General features: G+C 41.3%; 1 protein-coding gene and 1 long non-coding RNA gene across 3 annotated transcripts; one reads left to right on the forward strand and one right to left on the reverse strand.

Moving 5' to 3' along the window:
• Positions 1-233: 233 nt before the first annotated feature.
• Positions 234-19,921, reverse strand: LOC136437034 (cyclin-dependent kinase 11B-like). 2 transcript variants are annotated; one of them, XM_066431475.1, is made up of 5 exons: positions 19,877-19,921; positions 8,261-8,457; positions 5,058-5,132; positions 3,982-4,096; positions 234-3,536 (listed from the first exon to the last, which is right to left on the reverse strand). In XM_066431475.1, exons 2-5 carry the CDS (start codon positions 8,421-8,423, stop codon positions 1,394-1,396), a joined length of 2,496 nt encoding a protein of 831 aa, XP_066287572.1. In that variant the 5' UTR covers positions 8,424-8,457; positions 19,877-19,921; the 3' UTR covers positions 234-1,393. The 2 variants fall into 2 exon arrangements, with proteins under 2 accessions (XP_066287572.1, XP_066287573.1); XM_066431476.1 differs by lacking the exon at positions 5,058-5,132.
• LOC136437052 (uncharacterized) lies at positions 10,454-12,262 on the forward strand. Its single transcript, XR_010756144.1, has 2 exons — positions 10,454-11,172; positions 11,725-12,262. It is a non-coding gene; the product is annotated as an uncharacterized lncRNA (long non-coding RNA).
• Positions 19,922-19,939: the final 18 nt, after the last annotated feature.

A 19,939-nucleotide genomic window follows, 5' to 3' on the forward strand; every position in this document is an offset into this window, starting at 1 on the left:
AAAGTTGCTCTCTCGTGGGGTCACTTGAACCAGGCGGCGCTCTCCCCACACAAGTGTCATGTGTCGTTATTGTGTACGCATATTGGGGAGGGGTGAAACTAGTGTGATGCAGAAATTTACTTGCTACGTATGGCCTATAAACTAGTTTTTATGGAGCCGGAGGTAGTGAATATTGTAGAGATGTCGGGAGAATTGCACATCAGTGAAATCATAAATGATCAGTTGAAACAACATTTACTGCATGACATACTTCATTTAATTCCATACTATATGTAACCACATGTGGATATATGTACATTTTCAAATCTATCTCTCTGGGTAAATGGGTAAGCATATCTGTAACAATTGCTCTTTTTGGAGGCCTCAAGCCCCTGTCACAACTGTTGGTCCTGCACACAGATTGTTCTGTTTCAAGAGCTATGTAAGAGTTCTCATCTAAGGAGACACATTCTATGCTAGTCTCTTGATATCACATGTGCCAAAAACAAACTTTTCCCAGGATGAAATACAAGTCACACAATTTTACTTTTCTGGACATGGACGTTATACATTTGGCTTTTTTTTTATGACAGTTCTTATAACCCCTTCTGGTTTGTTTGCTCATTTTAATCTATCACACAGACTATGGTTACCAAGTGTCTCATACTTGGTGATAAGAAGTGAAATTACTAGACTAGTAACATGTTTTGGTTCCATTGGTCTCCTGGAAGTTCTACCAGTTATACTCTATATACAAGAACTTGGGTCATTTGAAATGTGGAAAGATGTCTTCAAAATTTCAAGGGCAACATGGTAGAAGCATACATTTTGACATACAGAGTGGAGAGTGAAGTTACTTAGTTCACTTGAAAAATCCTGATTCCACTATACGATGGAATATCTGGCAGACTGTATAATTATATACAATTTGAAACAGTGTTAGTGTCATTCCAAAGTAGACTGGCGTCCAACTTATTCTAGCTCAAGTTCGTTTCTTCGATTGCTTCTCTTGCCTAACAGTCATTAATAGAGAAACAATTGGCATTTCAATATTCAACTAAAATATAGGCAAGAACTTTGATTACCTTAATCTCCAAGCAGATCTACAAGGTGCACCGAAGATATGCTAGCCAGAGAAGCTCCAGTCAGTCAGTGCAGGCTGGAGCTTATCTGGCTGACTGGACCTTCTCTGGCTAGCATATACGATTTTCGGTGCACCGTGGAGATCTGCTTGGAGATTATGATTACCTTACTTCGAAGAAATGTTTGATTCCTAAAATACCGGTAATGCAGGATCTAACATAAAAAGGACCAGAAACTTCAATGGACACAGGTGCCAGACTATTCTGCTATCACAAGAGTAAACCATAGCTAGAATAGGATGACTACATGGACAAGGATAAATCAAAGAAAACTAGAACTTCAGGTTGAAGCCCGCCCCCTTAGCAGACACGCCTTGCTGAGATGTGTTGAAGTGAAAGCCCAGCCCTGTTTCAATGTCCCCGTCTTCAGCCAACTGTTGGGCGTAACCCAGGCCTCCTTCGGGCGGCCGCGGGCTGCTTCCCCTTTTCACCCGTGTCGTCGTCTGTTCGCTCTTCGCCGGCCATGTTGGGAACATGCTCGGGTCCACCGGCTGCGGCGACTCGCGGAAAAACTCGTGCTTCAGAGCGTCTTCCGCCGTGATCCTCTTCGAGGGACAGTACGTGAGGAACTTGTTGAGGAGTTCAAAGCCTAGATCTGAAAGGTACGCTCCGAATCGACTGCGGAGGTTGTTGTAAGGATACTCCGCAAATGTACATTTCTTCACAGCTGGGAGTTCGTTATAGCCAGGCCAGATTCTCTCGCTAGGAGTACCCAGGTCTTTGAAGATCTTGTTCAGTTGGTCGATCTCTGACTTTCCCGACCAAAGGGGCTTCATGGTGAGAAACTCTGCAAAGATGCACCCGACCGACCACAGATCGATGTGTGTGGAGTATTCCTTCACCCCGAGCAAGAGTTCCGGAGCACGGTACCACAGCGTAACGACAATTGGTGTGTACGGTTTCAACGGGGAGCCGTATTCGCGCGCCAACCCGAAATCCCCAACCTTGAGGATGCCCTTGTGGGAGAGGAGGAGGTTGGACGTCTTCAGGTCGCGATGGAGGATCCAGTTGTCGTGGAGATGCTGGACTGCTCGGAGTAGCTGGATCAGCAGCGTCTTCGTCTCTCCGACGAGGAACGGTTGCTTCATCGTCTCCATCAGCGACTTCAAGTCGTGCTCGACGTAATCCATGACGATGTAGATCTTATCCATGTTGCTGCCGACCACGATCTCGCGTACTGTCACGATATTCGGGTGCTGCGCTTTCAGAAGGGTGTTGATCTCGCGCAGCGAGGTGATGGGGAACCCTTCCTTTTCCTTCTCCATTTTAAGTCGCTTGAGAGCGACGATCTCTCCCGTCTTCTTGTCCTTTGCACGGTACACAACTCCGTACGTGCCTTCCTCTATTCTGTTGAGGCAGGAGAACTCTTCGACGTTGCGGCAGCCCATGATGGCCGGGAGGTACGGGGGGATCTCAGGCTTCAGCTCCGGTGGCGACTCCGGAGGGGAATCTGCAACCACATACTCATCCTCAGAGGGTGGCTCTGATTGGTCCTCTTCTTCCTCGCTCCCCCCGGATTCTTCGTCAAACTTGGATTTGACGTGGACGTGGTGGGTTTTGTTCTCGGCGTGATCCGGGCTGATGGATCTCTCGCTGCCTGATCTCTCGCTGCCTTGGTTGTCCCCCGATCCAGATTCCTCCCCAGAATCCTCATCCTCAGAAGACGAGCTGCTTGAACCTGACTCATCCCCGCTCTCCTCTCCTTCCTCTGACCCCTCACCCTCTGACCCCTCGCCTTCTGACCCTGACTCCTCCCCTGATGACCCCTCCCCTGAACTCTCGCTTCTCTCCTCCCTGTCCTCCTCCATCCCTCTTTCCTCTTCCTCCTCCTCCTTTGGCGGTGTTTGCACCCTCTCGTCTGCACTCTGTGGCTCATCGTGCTCTTTCACCTTTGGTGATTCGTACTTGGGTGGCGCCCGTGAGTCCTGTTCATCACGGGCTGGTCTTGCAGGGCTTCGCTCCCCTTCCCGTTTACGACTCGGTCCGCTACGGCTGCTCTGTGGAGGAGCAACGTCCCTTCGCTCCTTCCTCCTCAAGTCTTCCTTTGACCGTGGGCGTTCCCTCTCCCTGTCGACCTGACGTGGCACCATCCTTTCGCCTCGCGGAGGTTCCCTCTCCGGGCGAGGCCCGACTCTATCCCGTCTCCACGGCTCTGGTTCCCTCGGTGCGTCTGGTCTTTCCCGCGGACGTTCACGTTCGCGATACGGCTGCTTCTGCATTCGACCCCTGGCTGCGAAGTCTGCCGGCCTGGCGTGCCGACGCTCCTTGTGGTCTGCCCTCTCGGGTTCCTTGCTGCGCCGCTTCTGCCTGGTGGGACCGTAGTCGGCGCCTTCCTTGGACAGCGATCGCTTCCTGCGCTGGGATCTGTCACGGTGTTTGTCCTTCCTTCTGTCCTTATGGGAATGGTGCGATGACCTGAAACATAAAATATTATGAGCAACAAATTTGGTTGCCTCAAACACATTTAATCAATCCACCCGGTCATTTGATCCTTTAACCACTGAAGAAGCCAGCGAAACCAGTCTGGGTGATAAGCTTATCCAATGTTTTAAATGGAAACTACAAGTATGCATTTCCGGCTATACAGCAAAAAAACTGTCGGTTAGCTTGAAGGGTTTGTCCACTGTCATGAAACATGAATGCTGAAATCCAACAAATCAAAACCTTTAATATTCTTAATACACTATCAATAATAGTGAAATTGTAAAATAAATGAATGTGGCTCTTCAGCAGTACAATGCAAGTCTAACAAGTAGTACAAGACATTAAGGGGTTTAAATCTCTGGCTGTCAAGACTTGAACCCATGACCTTCTGATCCATAAGAATCACTGCTTATGCACCCATTATTTTTCTGTATACCTGCTATCTTTCTTGGGCTGTGGAGGTTTGATGTCCAGTCCTTCCTCCATCCTTTCATCATCACTTCCGCCTCCTTCCGTCACTCCTTCCCTCCCTTTCTTCTCCTGTAGCTCACCTGGAGGGAACACAACACACCTGTTAGCTCACCTGGGCTCCAGCCAACACACAGGTGTGCACCAGGTGCATCAGGTGGTATTGCCAGTTAGGCACAATGGCACGGGTGAAGTGTTATTATTCAGTAGAAGGGGTCAGACAGCATGCAATCTCTTAATACTATCATCACTGGCTGGTATTTTGTTTTTATTTGTTTGTTTGTTTATTTGTTTTGCATGTCCGGTAATTTGCCTGAAGGTGTTACACACAACTTTTGTACAGTAAGCACAAGCTGCATAAAACCTGACTGTAAGCCTTGATCCATTTGTATTGGAAATTGAATTACCCTCTTTGGTAAGTGCAGTGGGTTCTTAAACAATGACAATGACATGCTTGATCAAGGTGTGTCTTTCCTCAAACACGGGGCCTCCAGATTTACGTCCCATCCAAAAGGATGTCCCCAACCGAAGCTAGGTACTCATTTCACTTGAGTCAAGTGAGGGAATACGGAACTATCTTTCCCAAGGGTACAGCACTCTTAAATCTTGACACCACGCTACAAAATTTGGGTGCAGCGAACTTCGCTGAAGTTACGGTAACAAGCCACCAAATTGTGTAGCTGCGCCCATCCATACTCAGACAGTGCAACTGTTTGTTGTTTTGTTTGTTTATTTGTTTGATGCCTGCAAACATACTGTTAAATGGAAGAGTGTCACACCAGTTGACCTACAGGCTGCACATATCAAACATAATCTTGGCTTTTCTTGTGTAGTCTTGTAAATTGCCTCAAGTTTCAATATTTTCATTGTACCTTCAAGTAAAGATGAGTAGTAAAATTAATAAATAATGGCAAGTTTGCATGCATTCTGACCGTGAAACTCCTTATATTCTAGTCTAGCCCACCAGAGCCATTGTGCCTACAAAATGGCAGCCACCCATGGGGCCTTATGGGTCCTTACAGTGTCGATAGCTGTCTAACCCACCATTTTCTATGTGCCTGTAGGGATCTGTACTGGCCTCTTGTGCTCTGTGCGGGGCCCATTCATCTTCCAGCTCCCCTAGAATAAGGGACAAACGGAAAAATGCTCTTTTGATTCTGAAAAATCAGGATAAAATGAAAAAAGAAGAAGAGCCTGAAACAATACAAATCACAATGTGTGAGTACCAGTTGATTTGTTCCTGCAGTGGTCCAAATTTCATTTCTACATTAAGGTTTGTAAAATGTGTGCTGTGTTTCTAGCCTGGTATCTATATTATGATAGCTCCAGTTCACTCTAATGATTGTTTCCACAATAGAGTCAAGACTGAGCACTGACCGGTCCTCTGAGAGTGGTTAATACATAAATATTGTGTAATCCGTTTTTTTGCAGGTCCGGACTTGGTTTTTAGGACTTGAACCTAAGAGTCCTCTTCAGGTCTGGTGTTTATGTATGCAACACTAAAGTGGAGTGTAACTAACAAAGTCTGCAATCTTCCTGCAATATTACAAGAATATGATCAGACAAACACCCGTGATCATTATGAATTTTTGTGTAGATATGTTGACCCTTTCTCTGGCCTGTAAATAATAAAACTCAAATGATCAAAATGAGAAGTGATAAGACCAAAGTGCATAGCAGGACATGTAAAAGAAAAGAACAATCTAATCATTTTTTTTTTATATGTGATTGTATATGTTTATGAAAAATGACTTGTAAGTTGTATGTTACTGTATACAGTCAAACCTGTATTAGCGGTCACCTTTGCATAGCGGCCACCTGCCCATAGTGGTCACTTTTTGTCGGTCCCTTGGATTTTTCCCATTGACATAAGCATTAAGAATTAGGCTATAGCGGCCACCTGTCCAACGCGGTCGCGGCCAGACGATTTTCGGTCCCGCGAGTACAGTAACACTGCCGATAACGGTCAATGTGCGCCGGTGGAAGCTGCATCGCCACCGCACGCCAGGTTCAAAATCTTCATTTTTCACGCAGTTATCAAGTTTATGTGAACTCAACTTGACAGGATAATAATAAAGAAAACAAGAATGTTTCAATGTCGGCCCAATATTTCCGTTTTCCCCGGGAATTCATCGGAAAATGTGCCCAAACACGATTTTCAAAATGGCGGAGCAGTATAAAGGTCATCGGAAGACACCACTGTTGCGGAGGTATAGTGTGTTAAATTTATTTTGCTGCAAACTATCACTGAGGATAATTACTTAACCAAAAGCTTCAAACTAGATATGAATAACATTACTATGATGTAACATTTGGGCTGTTGCAATTTTCTGAAAAGAAAAAAGCCCTCAACAGAGCGACCTTCCTCTCGTTACCCTATTAGCATAATGGTAGAAGCCGATCATGACAAGCAAACAACAACAGACTAAGGAAAATTATCGCCACGATTTTATGTTTGAAAACGGTCGAAAACGAACAGTAAGTGGCAACTGAGCAACATATATTTTGTTCTTAACTAACTAGGTGGCATTTTGCTGCGAAGGACTTTGTTTCATATGATTAAAACTCGTTGGTAACGCGTGTGCCGGCAGCGAAGCAGTCGCGAAGGATCAAGAGTAGAGTATAGCGATGCTGGTCTGTTCAGACATGAAGCTCGAGCAAGCCATGGATTTTGGAGTTGGCAGATACAATAATTCTTTTTTCAAGCCCATAATAGAAGTAAAAGAACAACAATCGAATTTCTAAAATGTGCCTTACCTATGTAATGTTTACATCTGTACTGTACGGTGAATAAATGTATCTCAGTGGGTACTGAAAACATGTGTCACTCATGGTCAATTAATCACATTTTCTCCATAGCGGCCACCTGTCCTTAGCGGCCAGTTTTGGCCAGTCCCTTGAGTGACCGCTATAGACAGGTTTGACTGTACACATATACTAAGTACACTATTAATTGGACATCACTTTGGCTAAGATCAGAGCAGAACACACACACAGTAACACACATGAACATACATGTATGCACACACACAATATTGACTCCCCTTTCCTATACAAGGTTTTCTTTTCTTGAGGCAGCCAGATTTTGATTTCTTCCCTATGAACATCATTCTGAATGGCAGCTCGAAGACCATGCCCTACAAATGGTACTATATACATGTGTATGTCGTAGGGCCCCTTCACACTTGTGCGTGTATTCAAGTGTGCATGTGTTGCATACTAACATTTTTACTTAAAGGACAAGAAAGCAGGACCCAGGGTTCTCCTCCTATAAAAACTTTCTTCTGTCAGGGAGTTAGTAGCTAAATTGACTCCAACCCTCATCCCAACATCATAAATGGATTATCCTCTGTAGGGGATCTCTACCCGCCTGGCTCCAAGAACAACAGAATGGGATCAGAGCAGACGACAGGAAATCATTTGCATATTAACCGACGTCTCAATGTTGGAAAAATCCTATATTTCTCTCACTAGTTGTTGAAGAAAACATTGTCATACCAATAAAATAACCCAGATACATGAAGGTGTAACAAAGCTACGTAATCAATACAATACGAAACTTTGCTAGGCAACTTTCTGAAAATTATTATTGTGTTTTCAACTGTCAAAACAACCCCTTCAAAGTTGGAATTGTATCTATATTTTCCTCAGACCTGAATTAGCTTTGATAGCTGTGTGTCTAGAAGTATGACTTATATAATTGTGGTGACTACTTGGTAGTATAAGAAACCAGTATAGACTCAGGAGCTCTGTAGAAATGTAATTTGTATACTGACAGCCAATGTCTGAGACATTCTACTAGTGAGCACGGCAGGCCAGTGTTGTAATTGCTTCATATTCTTGGTTAGGTATTTCAAAGCTGACTTGTTTATGTGCAACTATACTTTGATTCCTTTTATACACTATATGATTTCAAACATGTGCTGAAGTAACTTCAATACTTGGTAAATTATCTTAGCCAGCAAGCCCCTTCACTGATGTGAACACCACGGCATTCAGAAGCAGACTGAGGTCTGGGAGTTTACGTTAGCTGAATTTATTGGGTGGTTTTATAGTCCAGCCTTGCTCTTTAAGGTAAAGTTTGTAGGAAAGAAGTTGTTTTCTACTTTAACAAACAGTAGAACCAAAGAAATGACTTTTTTGGCCGCATAATTTACTTGTACCTAAACGAAGATGTTTATAAGGACTCGAATATTCACACAAGTGTGAAAGGATCTTAATTATAAGGTTTTCGTTTAAATTTATACCTTCTTCAAGATGCCCAGAGTGGTCTCCCTTGCTGCCCTGCTCCATGGTCTGTCGCTCCTTGCGTCTGCGCTTCTCCTCTAAGATTTCGTCCAGGGTCTTGACTCTCCACTTCTCGCCGGCTGAGGTGTTTTGCTGCTGCTGCTGCTTGTCGGAGCTGGACATTCCATCAACCTTCAAGTGCTGCTATGCTGAGGCCCTGAGAACAAATAAACAAACAAATAAATTAATAAATCATGCAAATTAAGGGCCCAAAATCTAATCATTTCGAGGTTTCATAAAGGGCACCGTCTACCAACGCTGCAATGCTGAGGCCCTGAGAACCAATAAACAAACAAACAAATGAATTAATAAATTATGCAGATTAAGGGGCTCAAAATCTAATCATTTCGAGGTTTCATAAAGGCCTACCAACCAAATATCAAGACAACCCAACCAGGCATTCTCCTGTTATCGCATTTATACAAACTTTAAGACAAAGACACACACACACAAACACACATAGAGTCACAGACACACAGACAGACACACAGACAGATGCTGGGCAAAACATACTAGTAACCTTCTTGGCAAAGGTAATACCAGTAACACCACTTACATGTACACCAAACATCAAAAACTATGTTCATTTGTTCGTCACCCAAAACCTAAGACTACTGCGTACTACACCAGAGAACTGCGTAGTCTTAACAGTTTCAGATGATACAAAAACAGGAAAGGTCTGCTGCAGTACCAAGAACAGATGCTAGAAGGCCTAAAATGACCTTGACCTATGTCTTACCAAGACAGAATAGGGGGTCCAGAATCACCGCATATCCCTACGCTCTAAGCGAGAGCGAGACACGAGTACAGGTCTCTTCATTTGACTTTGAGTGCTATAAATTACATCATTATAATAATATACATGTTGTTCAAATTGTACATTGGAATGGTATACACATGTACATGTACATTTACCTATTTTCAATGCACAAGCTAATGCAGACAAGAAACGTACATGTAGATTTAACAAATGATGTTTAAAGAGCAAATCATACCAAAATTTCTTACTGAATTTAAGGGAAAGAAGTCCACTTTTTGATTGACACTTTGATTGACACATGTCTGCACCCTACTGACGCACACTGTGGATTAACCTTTTAATCCAATCAGGCTCACATCCGTCACAGGCATCCAATGACCTACAAGGATACTGTAGATCTTGAAATATTTGAAGTAACTTAACTTTAAACTTAAAATCTAAGTTTGTGGTTTTTGCTGTCATTTTTCTTACCAATGTACCATAAATTATACCCAGAATGAATTCATTGTAAATCTTCACACTCCCCAAACACAGATAAATAGTGGTTCAAAATAACCCAAATTGATCACACTTTTGGGTCGAGGAAAAAGTTCAGGGCCTTTTTTAAAAAGGGGAACAACTTTGAATACTTCACTGTTCAGGCTCACATTCACCTGAGGTGTCCAATGACGTCAGAAGGAAAAGGGCAATATCTGTCTCCAGATATTGCCTGGAGCTGTCTCCAGGACCCATCTTTCCGTCTCAGGAAGGAAGTTTGCTTTTTGGGATAAAGAACAATTTCACCCCACCCATAAAAAAATCTGAACTTCATGACGTGAAACTGATGAAAATGTAGTTTTGTAAGCTTCAAGTTCAAGTTTAACCATCCTAGACTAGAGTAGTCTTATCAGGTTGGTACATTGTAAGTCACTGCATAAAAAGACACAAACGGCAAAAACAACAAGCACCAAGGTTCCCTTATTTAAGAGGGGGGGGAATCAAGTATCCATTCTATTTTAGATCTGTGTGCTCTTTTGATCTCGCAATACAGAGCAGTGCTAGTCTAGCATTTGTTTTTTGACACACTATTGGCATCTGAATATTCGCCTAAAATATTGGCCAGCGTTTTGATTGGCTTGAAGTCATGCAGTTCTTGTAACGGCGCGACACTAATACGACAGGCTCTTACATGTCATCCTGCAACACTTATTCATTTTTCCGAGTATAAAGAGGCGCCATACTCTTTGACAAAAAGTCACGTTTGCTGTTTCAAATTTACATTGTAAATTTGTCAGGAGTACATGGGTTTTGCAATTAAGTTTTGCAGTTTTCCCTTGTGTATTTTTTCGGACCGACACCCTGGTCTGACTTGACCGAGGAGTCGGGCCGACTTGAGTCTTGAGATTTACCGAGAGCCAAGTACGAAGCAGAAACACTGTCACAAAAATCGTATATATGTTTTTAAAAAGGGACATGTTTTTTTTATAAGGGGGCAAATTAAATCCACATATGTTTTGAAAATAGGGCCGTTTTTTTAAAGGGGGCAAATTAAATCCACATATGTTTTGAAAATGGCACATGTTTTTAAAAAGGGGGCAAATTAAATCCACATATGTTTTGAAAATGGGACATGTTTTTTAAAAGGGGGCAAATTAAATCCACATATGTTTTGAAAATAGGACATGGTTTTTCTTATGGGTCATATCTTTTAAAACAATATGCATCTTAAAAATAACCAAAATGAGAATATGAGACGAAAAAAAAAACATACACCATTTTCATTTTGTACCGTGTATAAGTTTATTCCCCAATCCAGGAAACCCACCGGTTTGCAAAGTGGTGCTTTCAAAATGGTCTATCGTTTCCGATTTACCCCCCATTTTGATAGTGGTGCTTTCCAGTTACGCCGATTTCAAACTGGTCGATTTCAAACTGGTCGATTTCAAACTGGTCGATTTCAAAGTGGTCGATTTCAAACTCCAAACGGAAATGAAATGACGTAAGTCGGAAATGACGTAAGTCGACGCTCATCGCCAGAGAAGCCACCAGGTATCGGTGATCGCTGTTTACGTCCTTGTTTTCACCGTCTTGTACGCGTTTTCTGATCAGCTACGTGTCCCCAGGATATACCAGGTTTGTGTTGAATTCAGACTATATAAAGTCTTGTTTGTTTCATAAATATGATTAAATTCGACTGGAAATGCGTGTTTTGTAATGACGCCAGATGGGGGAGGGGGGCATGAACTCGTACGAATACATGTTCACCACGCGTATACACCACCATTTGTTACTAGTAATAATGTTTTATCTGTGTGCATGTGCTTACATAATGAACACATCTAGACCTTCTGGTGAAACGGTGTTGCTTTCCAGGATAGTTGGCCATTCTTACGGGAAACTTCAAACATATACAAAGAAGAATGGTAGAAAGGTTGAGCCTCGTATGTGTATGCCTTGTTGCTGTGATTTATTATGTTATAATATTTGTGTGTATGATCTAAGGATAACAGTATGGCTATTTCTTGAGAGAAAAGAATTGTGTAATGAACGTGGCAAACATGAACACATGCTACATAATTTGATCCCAGTTTGCACATGAAAACATTTCGATTTAGTTACATTTATTCATCAGCTTTCACTGTTGCTCGTCAATATATGTGTATATTTTTTTTTGTTCTTTGCTAGTTTTATGGACACCAGCAATAAAGTGGCTGGGCCATATCTGCGAGTCAAGGACTGGAGTCAGATGCCACTAAGAACTGTTGACTCGGAGCGAAATTCTACAAGTCTGTGGAGCAGCTTCAACCTTCCATGGACATGTTAACTGTTTTTGTGTAACTGAAGACATTCAAATTTTTCAATGCAATTTCAGTAGGTGTATACATGATAGTGAACACTGTAACTAGTATAAGTATAAAGGTATGTACCATACGTTTGGTGTTCGGAACTTCCCCCTCCAACCCCTGCGTTTGACTTCAGTAGTTCTTTCTAGGATGTGTTGACTACTGTATTTTGACAAGATAACACAAATATGTTTCCTTCAATTTTAGCCTCACATCATTGCCTTGTCTAAGATTCAACTTTAGGCATGTAAGAAACCACGGTTTTCTTATATAAGTAAGGTTTTTATTGCACAAGAAAAATACTATTAGTGTTGTAGCCTTTTGCGTAGAATATGTTAACTATTATAGTGTAATTATTATTAAAAATCCATTTCCTGCAACTTCATGCCTCAGTCCGACTGATATGAGACACATGGGAAATCCCCCAAGTTCTTCTTACATATTGATGATAACTTTTACTCTACTAGTACATTGCATTGCACAATACATTGAAGGTACAGCAGCATTCTTCACAAAGCACAATCTTCATCTTCAATGGGAATGGAAAATACACTCCAAGGTCTATTCATATACTACAATGATGGATGTACATGTACAGTCTGTCACAAACTGAAAGTGACCAAAGCGTACATGTATATTGAAACACAAAGTGGTGAATTTTTGAATAAGAATAAGTATAATAAGAATAGGTAAGAAAGGAACTTGAGGAGAAACCCTTGCCATCTGACAAAGGATGAATATTGAACAATCTACAAAATGTACAATCTGCATGTGATTTTTTTTTCCGTCAATTAGGACATACAGACCATGCTTGTCCGTACTAGGGGTGGGTACCGGTACCGTGTACCGGTACAAAACCGGTATTTCTTAATGGACCGGTCCAAAAAAACCGGTCTGTAAAAAATCAGTGGACCGGCCAATGGACCGATTAGAAAATTCATAGTACCAGGCGGCCACATAACTGGTCTAAGAAAATACAAAACAGCAGATTTAACTTCGTTTTCGAAGACGTTACTCTCATCTCCCAAATAAACGTACCGGTACGTTTATTTTTTTCAGCCTCAAAATCCACCCAGTACGTTCTTATTTTGGACGGTACGTTTATTGTTTTTTTGAAAATCCATCGGGGCTTTGCTTACCAGAGATCCCCCTTATGTCGAAAGTTTAGTTTTCTTTCCATATTTCCCCGATATTTTTGCTCATAAATGGCTATTTTTCGACCAAATCACGTGGATTTCCCCGCCGATACAATGACCCGGCATTTGTGAAACCCTGGCGGTACTAACATATCGGTCGATCTCGCTACAAAGTAACGTTGTTATTAGGGGAAAATAAGACGGTACACTGAAGTTTTGAAATGTATTTTTCATATAAACAAGTTTGACAGTCTCTGTTTAGATCGCAAACCAAAGCACGCTGATCAGAAAACAAATAACATGTATTTTCCAGCGGCACACAATGTTTCAAGTAACGTTACACATGTAAGATTACTCACGTGAGATCAAGGAGGTTAAAATACAGCCTTTCCCAAAAACTTTGAAAAGCTACAAACAACACCTTGTAAAAATTGTGTCATAGCATTAGAAACTGTATAATCACTTTAAAAATGTACTAGAACATTTCAATCCTACCACAAACATGTACATTTAGTCCTTCGAAAATCGCCACAGTAAAGACGCACGGCAGTGATATTCCGTGGGAATGTTTCTCATGCAAGGAAGAGCTCACCTCAAAGAAGGGGAAACAACTTTTTTTGATCTATAAATAAAACTCCTTTGCCTCAGTCAGAAATGTGCATGACAATTTAACAAAAATAAGTTTCCATAGTAAAGTCTATACACAAAATTAGATTGCAATCTAGTCACCGTTATTATCACATAAAAATGCTTTTTAAAAGATCACTCCTCTACAGAGAGAGTGCCGAGGCTTTCCAAGAATTTTGGGTGTAAGCCCCGCCCCTTACTGTGTTGGTTCCGCTACCATGGCTACTGTCTGGCTCACCCTTTCACAGGCCCTTTGATGTGTAACATGAGAACCCTGTGGTTTGTTGCCACCAAACCTCCATGTTGCAACATTGTACAGGCCTGAGGCATCTAATTAACAAATTTGTTGACAATTTAGTCTCTCAAAATGAAAGTTTTTTTCTACATACAAGGGTAATTTTTGGATTTGAAATTATTTGGATTGCAACAACACTGAACCAAGGACAATATATGATAGTATTCTTAACAATATATAATAATGTGGTTTTGTTCTATATGCAATGCATGACACAATAAATGGCACGTTCCTCCTTTTCTGTATGGCTTTTACAAATAAATAATACTTTCACTGAGCATATATTCAGGATATTGTAATTTTCTGTTCAAGTTCTAGATGTTGATACATATCTGAAAAAGGAGTAGACTCTGAAGGTGTGAAGGGAACTGAGAAGTTTGGCGACTACTTGTGTTTGATGATGTCCCTTTATACAATTTTGCTTTATACAATCACTTGCTTCAATTTCCAAGTAGAAAATGCATGTATCATGTACATTTTCACTTGTTGAAAATTGAAAGCATGGTTAGCCCCCGGTTAGGGGTCATAGCGGGGAACCTATGCCCAATTTGTCCAAAAATTTTGCATACTATACATTTAAGTGTTACAAAGAGTAGGGGTCCTTCCCAGCTGTGAGCGTATCAAACCTTACAGTCTGGTCAGGGTTGACATCTTGAAAACGTGAGTCACCTCTTATGTCAATCTTTCCACAAATGTGGTAAATCTCAATAAGTAAATCAGGCATAAACGAATAAAAAGAACCTACCTGCTTATCATCTCCTTTCCCGAGGACAGATTAGTAGCATCACTAGCATGGACACAGTTTACGTGTCAATTTGGTCATTTTCCAGGGGGTATGTTTATTCCGGGGGGTACGTTTATTAGATTTTGAAGATTTGTCCGGGGGGTATGTTTATTCCGGGGGGTATGTTTATTTGGGAGATTGGAGTAGCTGTGAATCATACCTAGAAACACTTAAAGGATTAGTAAACAGATGGCGAGAAGAGTATAATTATAATTTTGAGACAAAGTGCAAACCTAAGAAATTATATCGTTCCAGACATGACGTTTGGAGACTTTTGCGTGTGTCTCGCTCTCCAAAACATGATGTACTGCTACACTATACTATAATCAGGTACAGGTACAGGTCCGGACCTGGACCTGACCCTCTGGACCTGGACCTGGACCGGACCTGAATTGTTTGTACCGGTACCCACCCCTAGTCCGTACAGTAAAAATACATGAGAACCTCTACACAACATCCCACTACATGTATTAGTACATAATTAGATCAAGTTCAGAGAACACACACAGAGATCACACCTTTATCATTTACTCATGATTCATTCAATATCACTGGTCGGAATAAGTATGATACAGGCAACAAAGGACATTCTAGGCTACACCATCATGCTCATATTTTCTAAACAATGACATCATCTGCATAGATACAACTAGATTGAAGAATCATAGCTTCTTATAAAGAGACTGAGTGTTGTGAAACATTACATGAAATGGATCAATTTTCATTTACATGTACTAGCTATTCATTCAATTCATTTACCCTGAGGAATCCAACACTTACAAAATATTCTACAATCATTTGCAAATACAAAAATTTTGTTCACATCAAACTTAATTATCTACAATATTATAAAGCACCAGGTATATCAGGTACGCATATTAAATAAGAACACATACTTCGATGTGCTTACAGATACTTGTATCCAGCAGGGATGAAAATCAACATGTTTCCATTGCTTCAGAAAGCACTAAACTGTCAATGTGTGTTGTTTCAAATACATTATAATTTATATACATATCCTTGGTTCAACCATTGGTTGAAAGACTTTGACACATGCATGTGCATATGCATGACATTCATCCTTGTGTAGACAGCATGATGCATCAACAGCTACATTGTATGGTCATAGCACTCATAGGTGCTGTGTATATGCAGCAAGGGCTGGGAAAATCCCTACAGTGCCGATCCTCTGGAGCATACTATTAGTAAGAAACAAGGAAAATGCGTTCAAATGGACATAACAACAATTCCCAGTGGCAACAAGGTAAGTTATTCAAAATGTCTAAAAAACTATGAATAATACGTGGTAAATTTACACGCTATGCATATTTTTACAAACCTGAGAAAAACATGCCAGCCAGCAAGGACAAGTAATTTTTATCTTCGTCTGGAATCTGGATAGATATTCCTTTCAAACTAATGCACAATCATACAAATTTATACTCGCTAAGGTCTCTTAACAAACAGAATAAGAAACACAAATTTATTTTTGTGGCTTCCTGGGTTCGTATCAGACTACAAAAATCGTGTCCGAACTTGCACATGGTTGCGCCGGCCGTTCGCCCCCCTCCCCATTCCCCTCACTGACTACGGAGCAAAACTATCGCAAGTTTGTACATTTTAACAATTCATATCAACGAAAATTGAACCACATATCATATCATTGATCGTCTCAAGTTGTTACAACGTAAAGTGAAGAGTTCCTCGATAGCTAGCTCGGCACGCAATTTGCGTAGTTTTGTAATCTTCCAAACGATACGGCTGCATTACGATTTACATTCTATAAAGTACCGATTAAACATGCAACTCTAAAATTATTACAACGTGAAAAAGTCAACACAAACCTGGTATATCCTGGGGACACGTAGCTGATCAGAAAACGCGTACAAGACGGTGAAAACAAGGACGTAAACAGCGATCACCGATACTTGGTGGCTTCTCTGGCGATGAGCGTCGACTTACGTCATTTCCGACTTACGTCATTTCATTTCCGTTTGGAGTTTGAAATCGACCACTTTGAAATCGACCACTTTGAAATCGACCACTTTGAAATCGACCACTTTGAAATCGACCAGTTTGAAATCGACCAGTTTGAAATCGGCGTAACTGGAAAGCACCACTATCAAAATGGGGGGTAAATCGGAAACGATAGACCATTTTGAAAGCACCACTTTGCAAACCGGTGGGTTTCCTGGATTGGGGAATAAACTTATACACGGTACAAAATGAAAATGGTGTATGTTTTTTTTTCGTCTCATATTCTCATTTTGGTTATTTTTAAGATGCATATTGTTTTAAAAGATATGACCCATAAGAAAAACCATGTCCTATTTTCAAAACATATGTGGATTTAATTTGCCCCCTTTTAAAAAACATGTCCCATTTTCAAAACATATGTGGATTTAATTTGCCCCCTTTTTAAAAACATGTGCCATTTTCAAAACATATGTGGATTTAATTTGCCCCCTTTAAAAAAACGGCCCTATTTTCAAAACATATGTGGATTTAATTTGCCCCCTTATAAAAAAAACATGTCCCTTTTTAAAAACATATATACGATTTTTGTGACAGTGTTTCTGCTTCGTACCAAGTGGGTAATGGTCCAAGTCGTCTTGATTCCTGTTCAGTCAAGTCCATTATGGGGGGGGGGGGAGGGGGGTGATAATAATATCTTAAATCCTTAAGTTTAGTATACATAGAGCTTTAACTTCCTCTTTGACTTCTTGAATGCTTTAAAGAAAATCACTTTATTTTTGTACTTTAAGGTCTCATTCATGAGTTTTTTCGCCCCATAGGCTTACATGTTAGAAAACGTGTTTTTACATTGGGCACGTTCGTAATGAAGCTATAGGAAATGCACCAATGTTATTCATTTTATGTTGAGGACATTTACCCTAGATCATGAAAAAAAATTGCCAACAGTTTCACTACATAGAATCTCTTTTTATAGCAATTACAACCTGCACTTGGCTACACACCCAAAAAGCCACTTTCCAGCTGCAAACGCATGACCACATCACACACTATGCCCGGGCTGTGTACCTCCAACCTTGCGCGCGGCTGCCGAACTTTGCCTGCTACAGTCAAACCTGCCTAGGCGACCACCTTTTCAACGCGACCACCTGGCCATGGCGACCGCTTTTTCTCGGTCCCGAAAATTTTCCCCATAGGCACAAGCATTAAGCTGCCTGCCCAAGGCGACCACCCGTCCAACGCGACCGCGACCGCCACGAATTGGGACCGCACAGAGCACAATCCCTGCCCATGGCGGTCGCCTAATTTTCAAGCGTGTGGTGACATCAGATCATTTTGCTGTCGGATTTCACGGAAATGTTTTCAAGACTTTAAAGGACAAAAATAAGATCAAAAATATATGGAATAGCAATGTTATACCATCGATTCCTCCATGAAGTGTTTTAATAAAACGTTCCCCCTATAAACATTGTAAAGACAAATGTTTGTGATGTTGTTGTGCCTATCGTAATCTTATAGTTTAACGTGAACTCAGTTTCGTTTAAACTCAACTTTCAAAACGAATACGTAGTGCATGGCGTCAGAAAGTCAGATTTCACAGAAATTACTATCTATTTCTTGTATTTTCAACAAAAATGTGTCTGTATCTTGCTAAATTCCGCCGAAAAATGACTTCGCGGCGGGCAAAACATCAGGCGAGAAATGTTGTTCCTTGGTCCCGACGCCATCTTGGATTTCGGGCGGCCCGGATTTGGCGTACCGCTGACCTTTGTAAAACACGATGATTTTGTGTATGAATATTTACGAATACTCTAGTTATTGGTGAAAATCAAAATTCTTATTTTCTTTTTATTTCCATGAATCTCGCAAAACTTTATTGGACGCTGTGCGTTCTGCTGCACTGACTTACCCTTCGATGCGGTGGCACAGAGCTTCGCGGCGCGGCGCGACGAAATCACCGTTTTCATCTTTAGTTGTCAGATCGAAATTTTTTTGACCCTCAGGTTCATCCAGCGGTCGGCGACCCAAAAAAGGCTGGGACCAGCAGGCGTTTTCTAGGGATCTGTCTTAGGCCTTAAAACTTCGATGATGTGCGTGCCTTGTTTGTACTATTCAATGTAACGTGTGAATGCGGGAGGGCGCTGCGAGATCATCGAGGCAACCATCGTTTTGTAGTCAAAATTATGACGAAAATTTGGACACGATGTAGCGGTATACAATTATTACATCGATAACGGAAAATGTAATTTTTGTAGGATCTTTCTGTCAATGAGAATTGAACCTGGTGAGGGTCATGCTGTCTAAATTCACATAATTTTTTTATCATTTACGTACTGTATTTGAAAACCTCGACCTGGAAACATGTGAGTGGAATCCTCGTCATGGCGACCACCTGTCCATCGCGACCGTTTTTGCCCGGTCCGCCGGGTGGTCGCCTTGGGCAGGTTTGACTGTAATTTCTTCAGATACAAACAAGCTTTCATCAGTTTGACGCTTGAGATCAGTTGGGCTGGCTAAAAGGGAATTTCCCATCGATATAGACACACGTTCATGCAGCCGTTCATTTTTTGGGCAACGGACTCTTTTAGGGTGCCCACTCGGAGTATTACAGGAATGACACCTTAAGCAAAATGGGGCAAAGTCTGGTTTTTGTGTTGTTTGTCGTTGTCTCCGCTTACATGCTGCTTTGTCATACATCCCTTAATGTAGCATATTTTTGTCTGACTCTGAGGTACAGGGAGAGTTGAGATATGGGTAAGGGGGTGAAGTCTGCCTTCTCTTGTTCTCCCTGGCTTTTATGCCACAAGATGAACTCCTACTTTGAACAAACAACAAACTAACAAATAACAAAAGCTTCATAACCAAAATGTCAAACATACACACATTTATACCACACAAGCAAGTCGTGACATTCTAGTCACAGGCAGAATTAGAAATAAAATGCAAGGAAATAAAAACGTTTCATTCGTCTCATTTGCTGCCCCCCTCCCAACAAGACACATGCAACTTTCAAGATATTCGACTCTCAAGAGCTTTCTACAAAATCTAAGACTGCTTTTATAAAATGGGTACTTTCTTATAATATAAAGAATTACATTAACTCAAAAACTAGCGTCATACAGTCATCAAAATGTGATTTTTTTGGTAAAATTGTCAAAAATCCATGAAAAACACTCACGTCTCTTCCAAGCGCCAACAACCGCACTACCTGACGGGAAAGATATTAGGCTAGTCTAAAATT

This window comes from Branchiostoma lanceolatum, chromosome 6 (genome assembly GCF_035083965.1).
Source record: "Branchiostoma lanceolatum isolate klBraLanc5 chromosome 6, klBraLanc5.hap2, whole genome shotgun sequence".
NCBI lineage: Eukaryota > Metazoa > Chordata > Leptocardii > Amphioxiformes > Branchiostomatidae > Branchiostoma > Branchiostoma lanceolatum.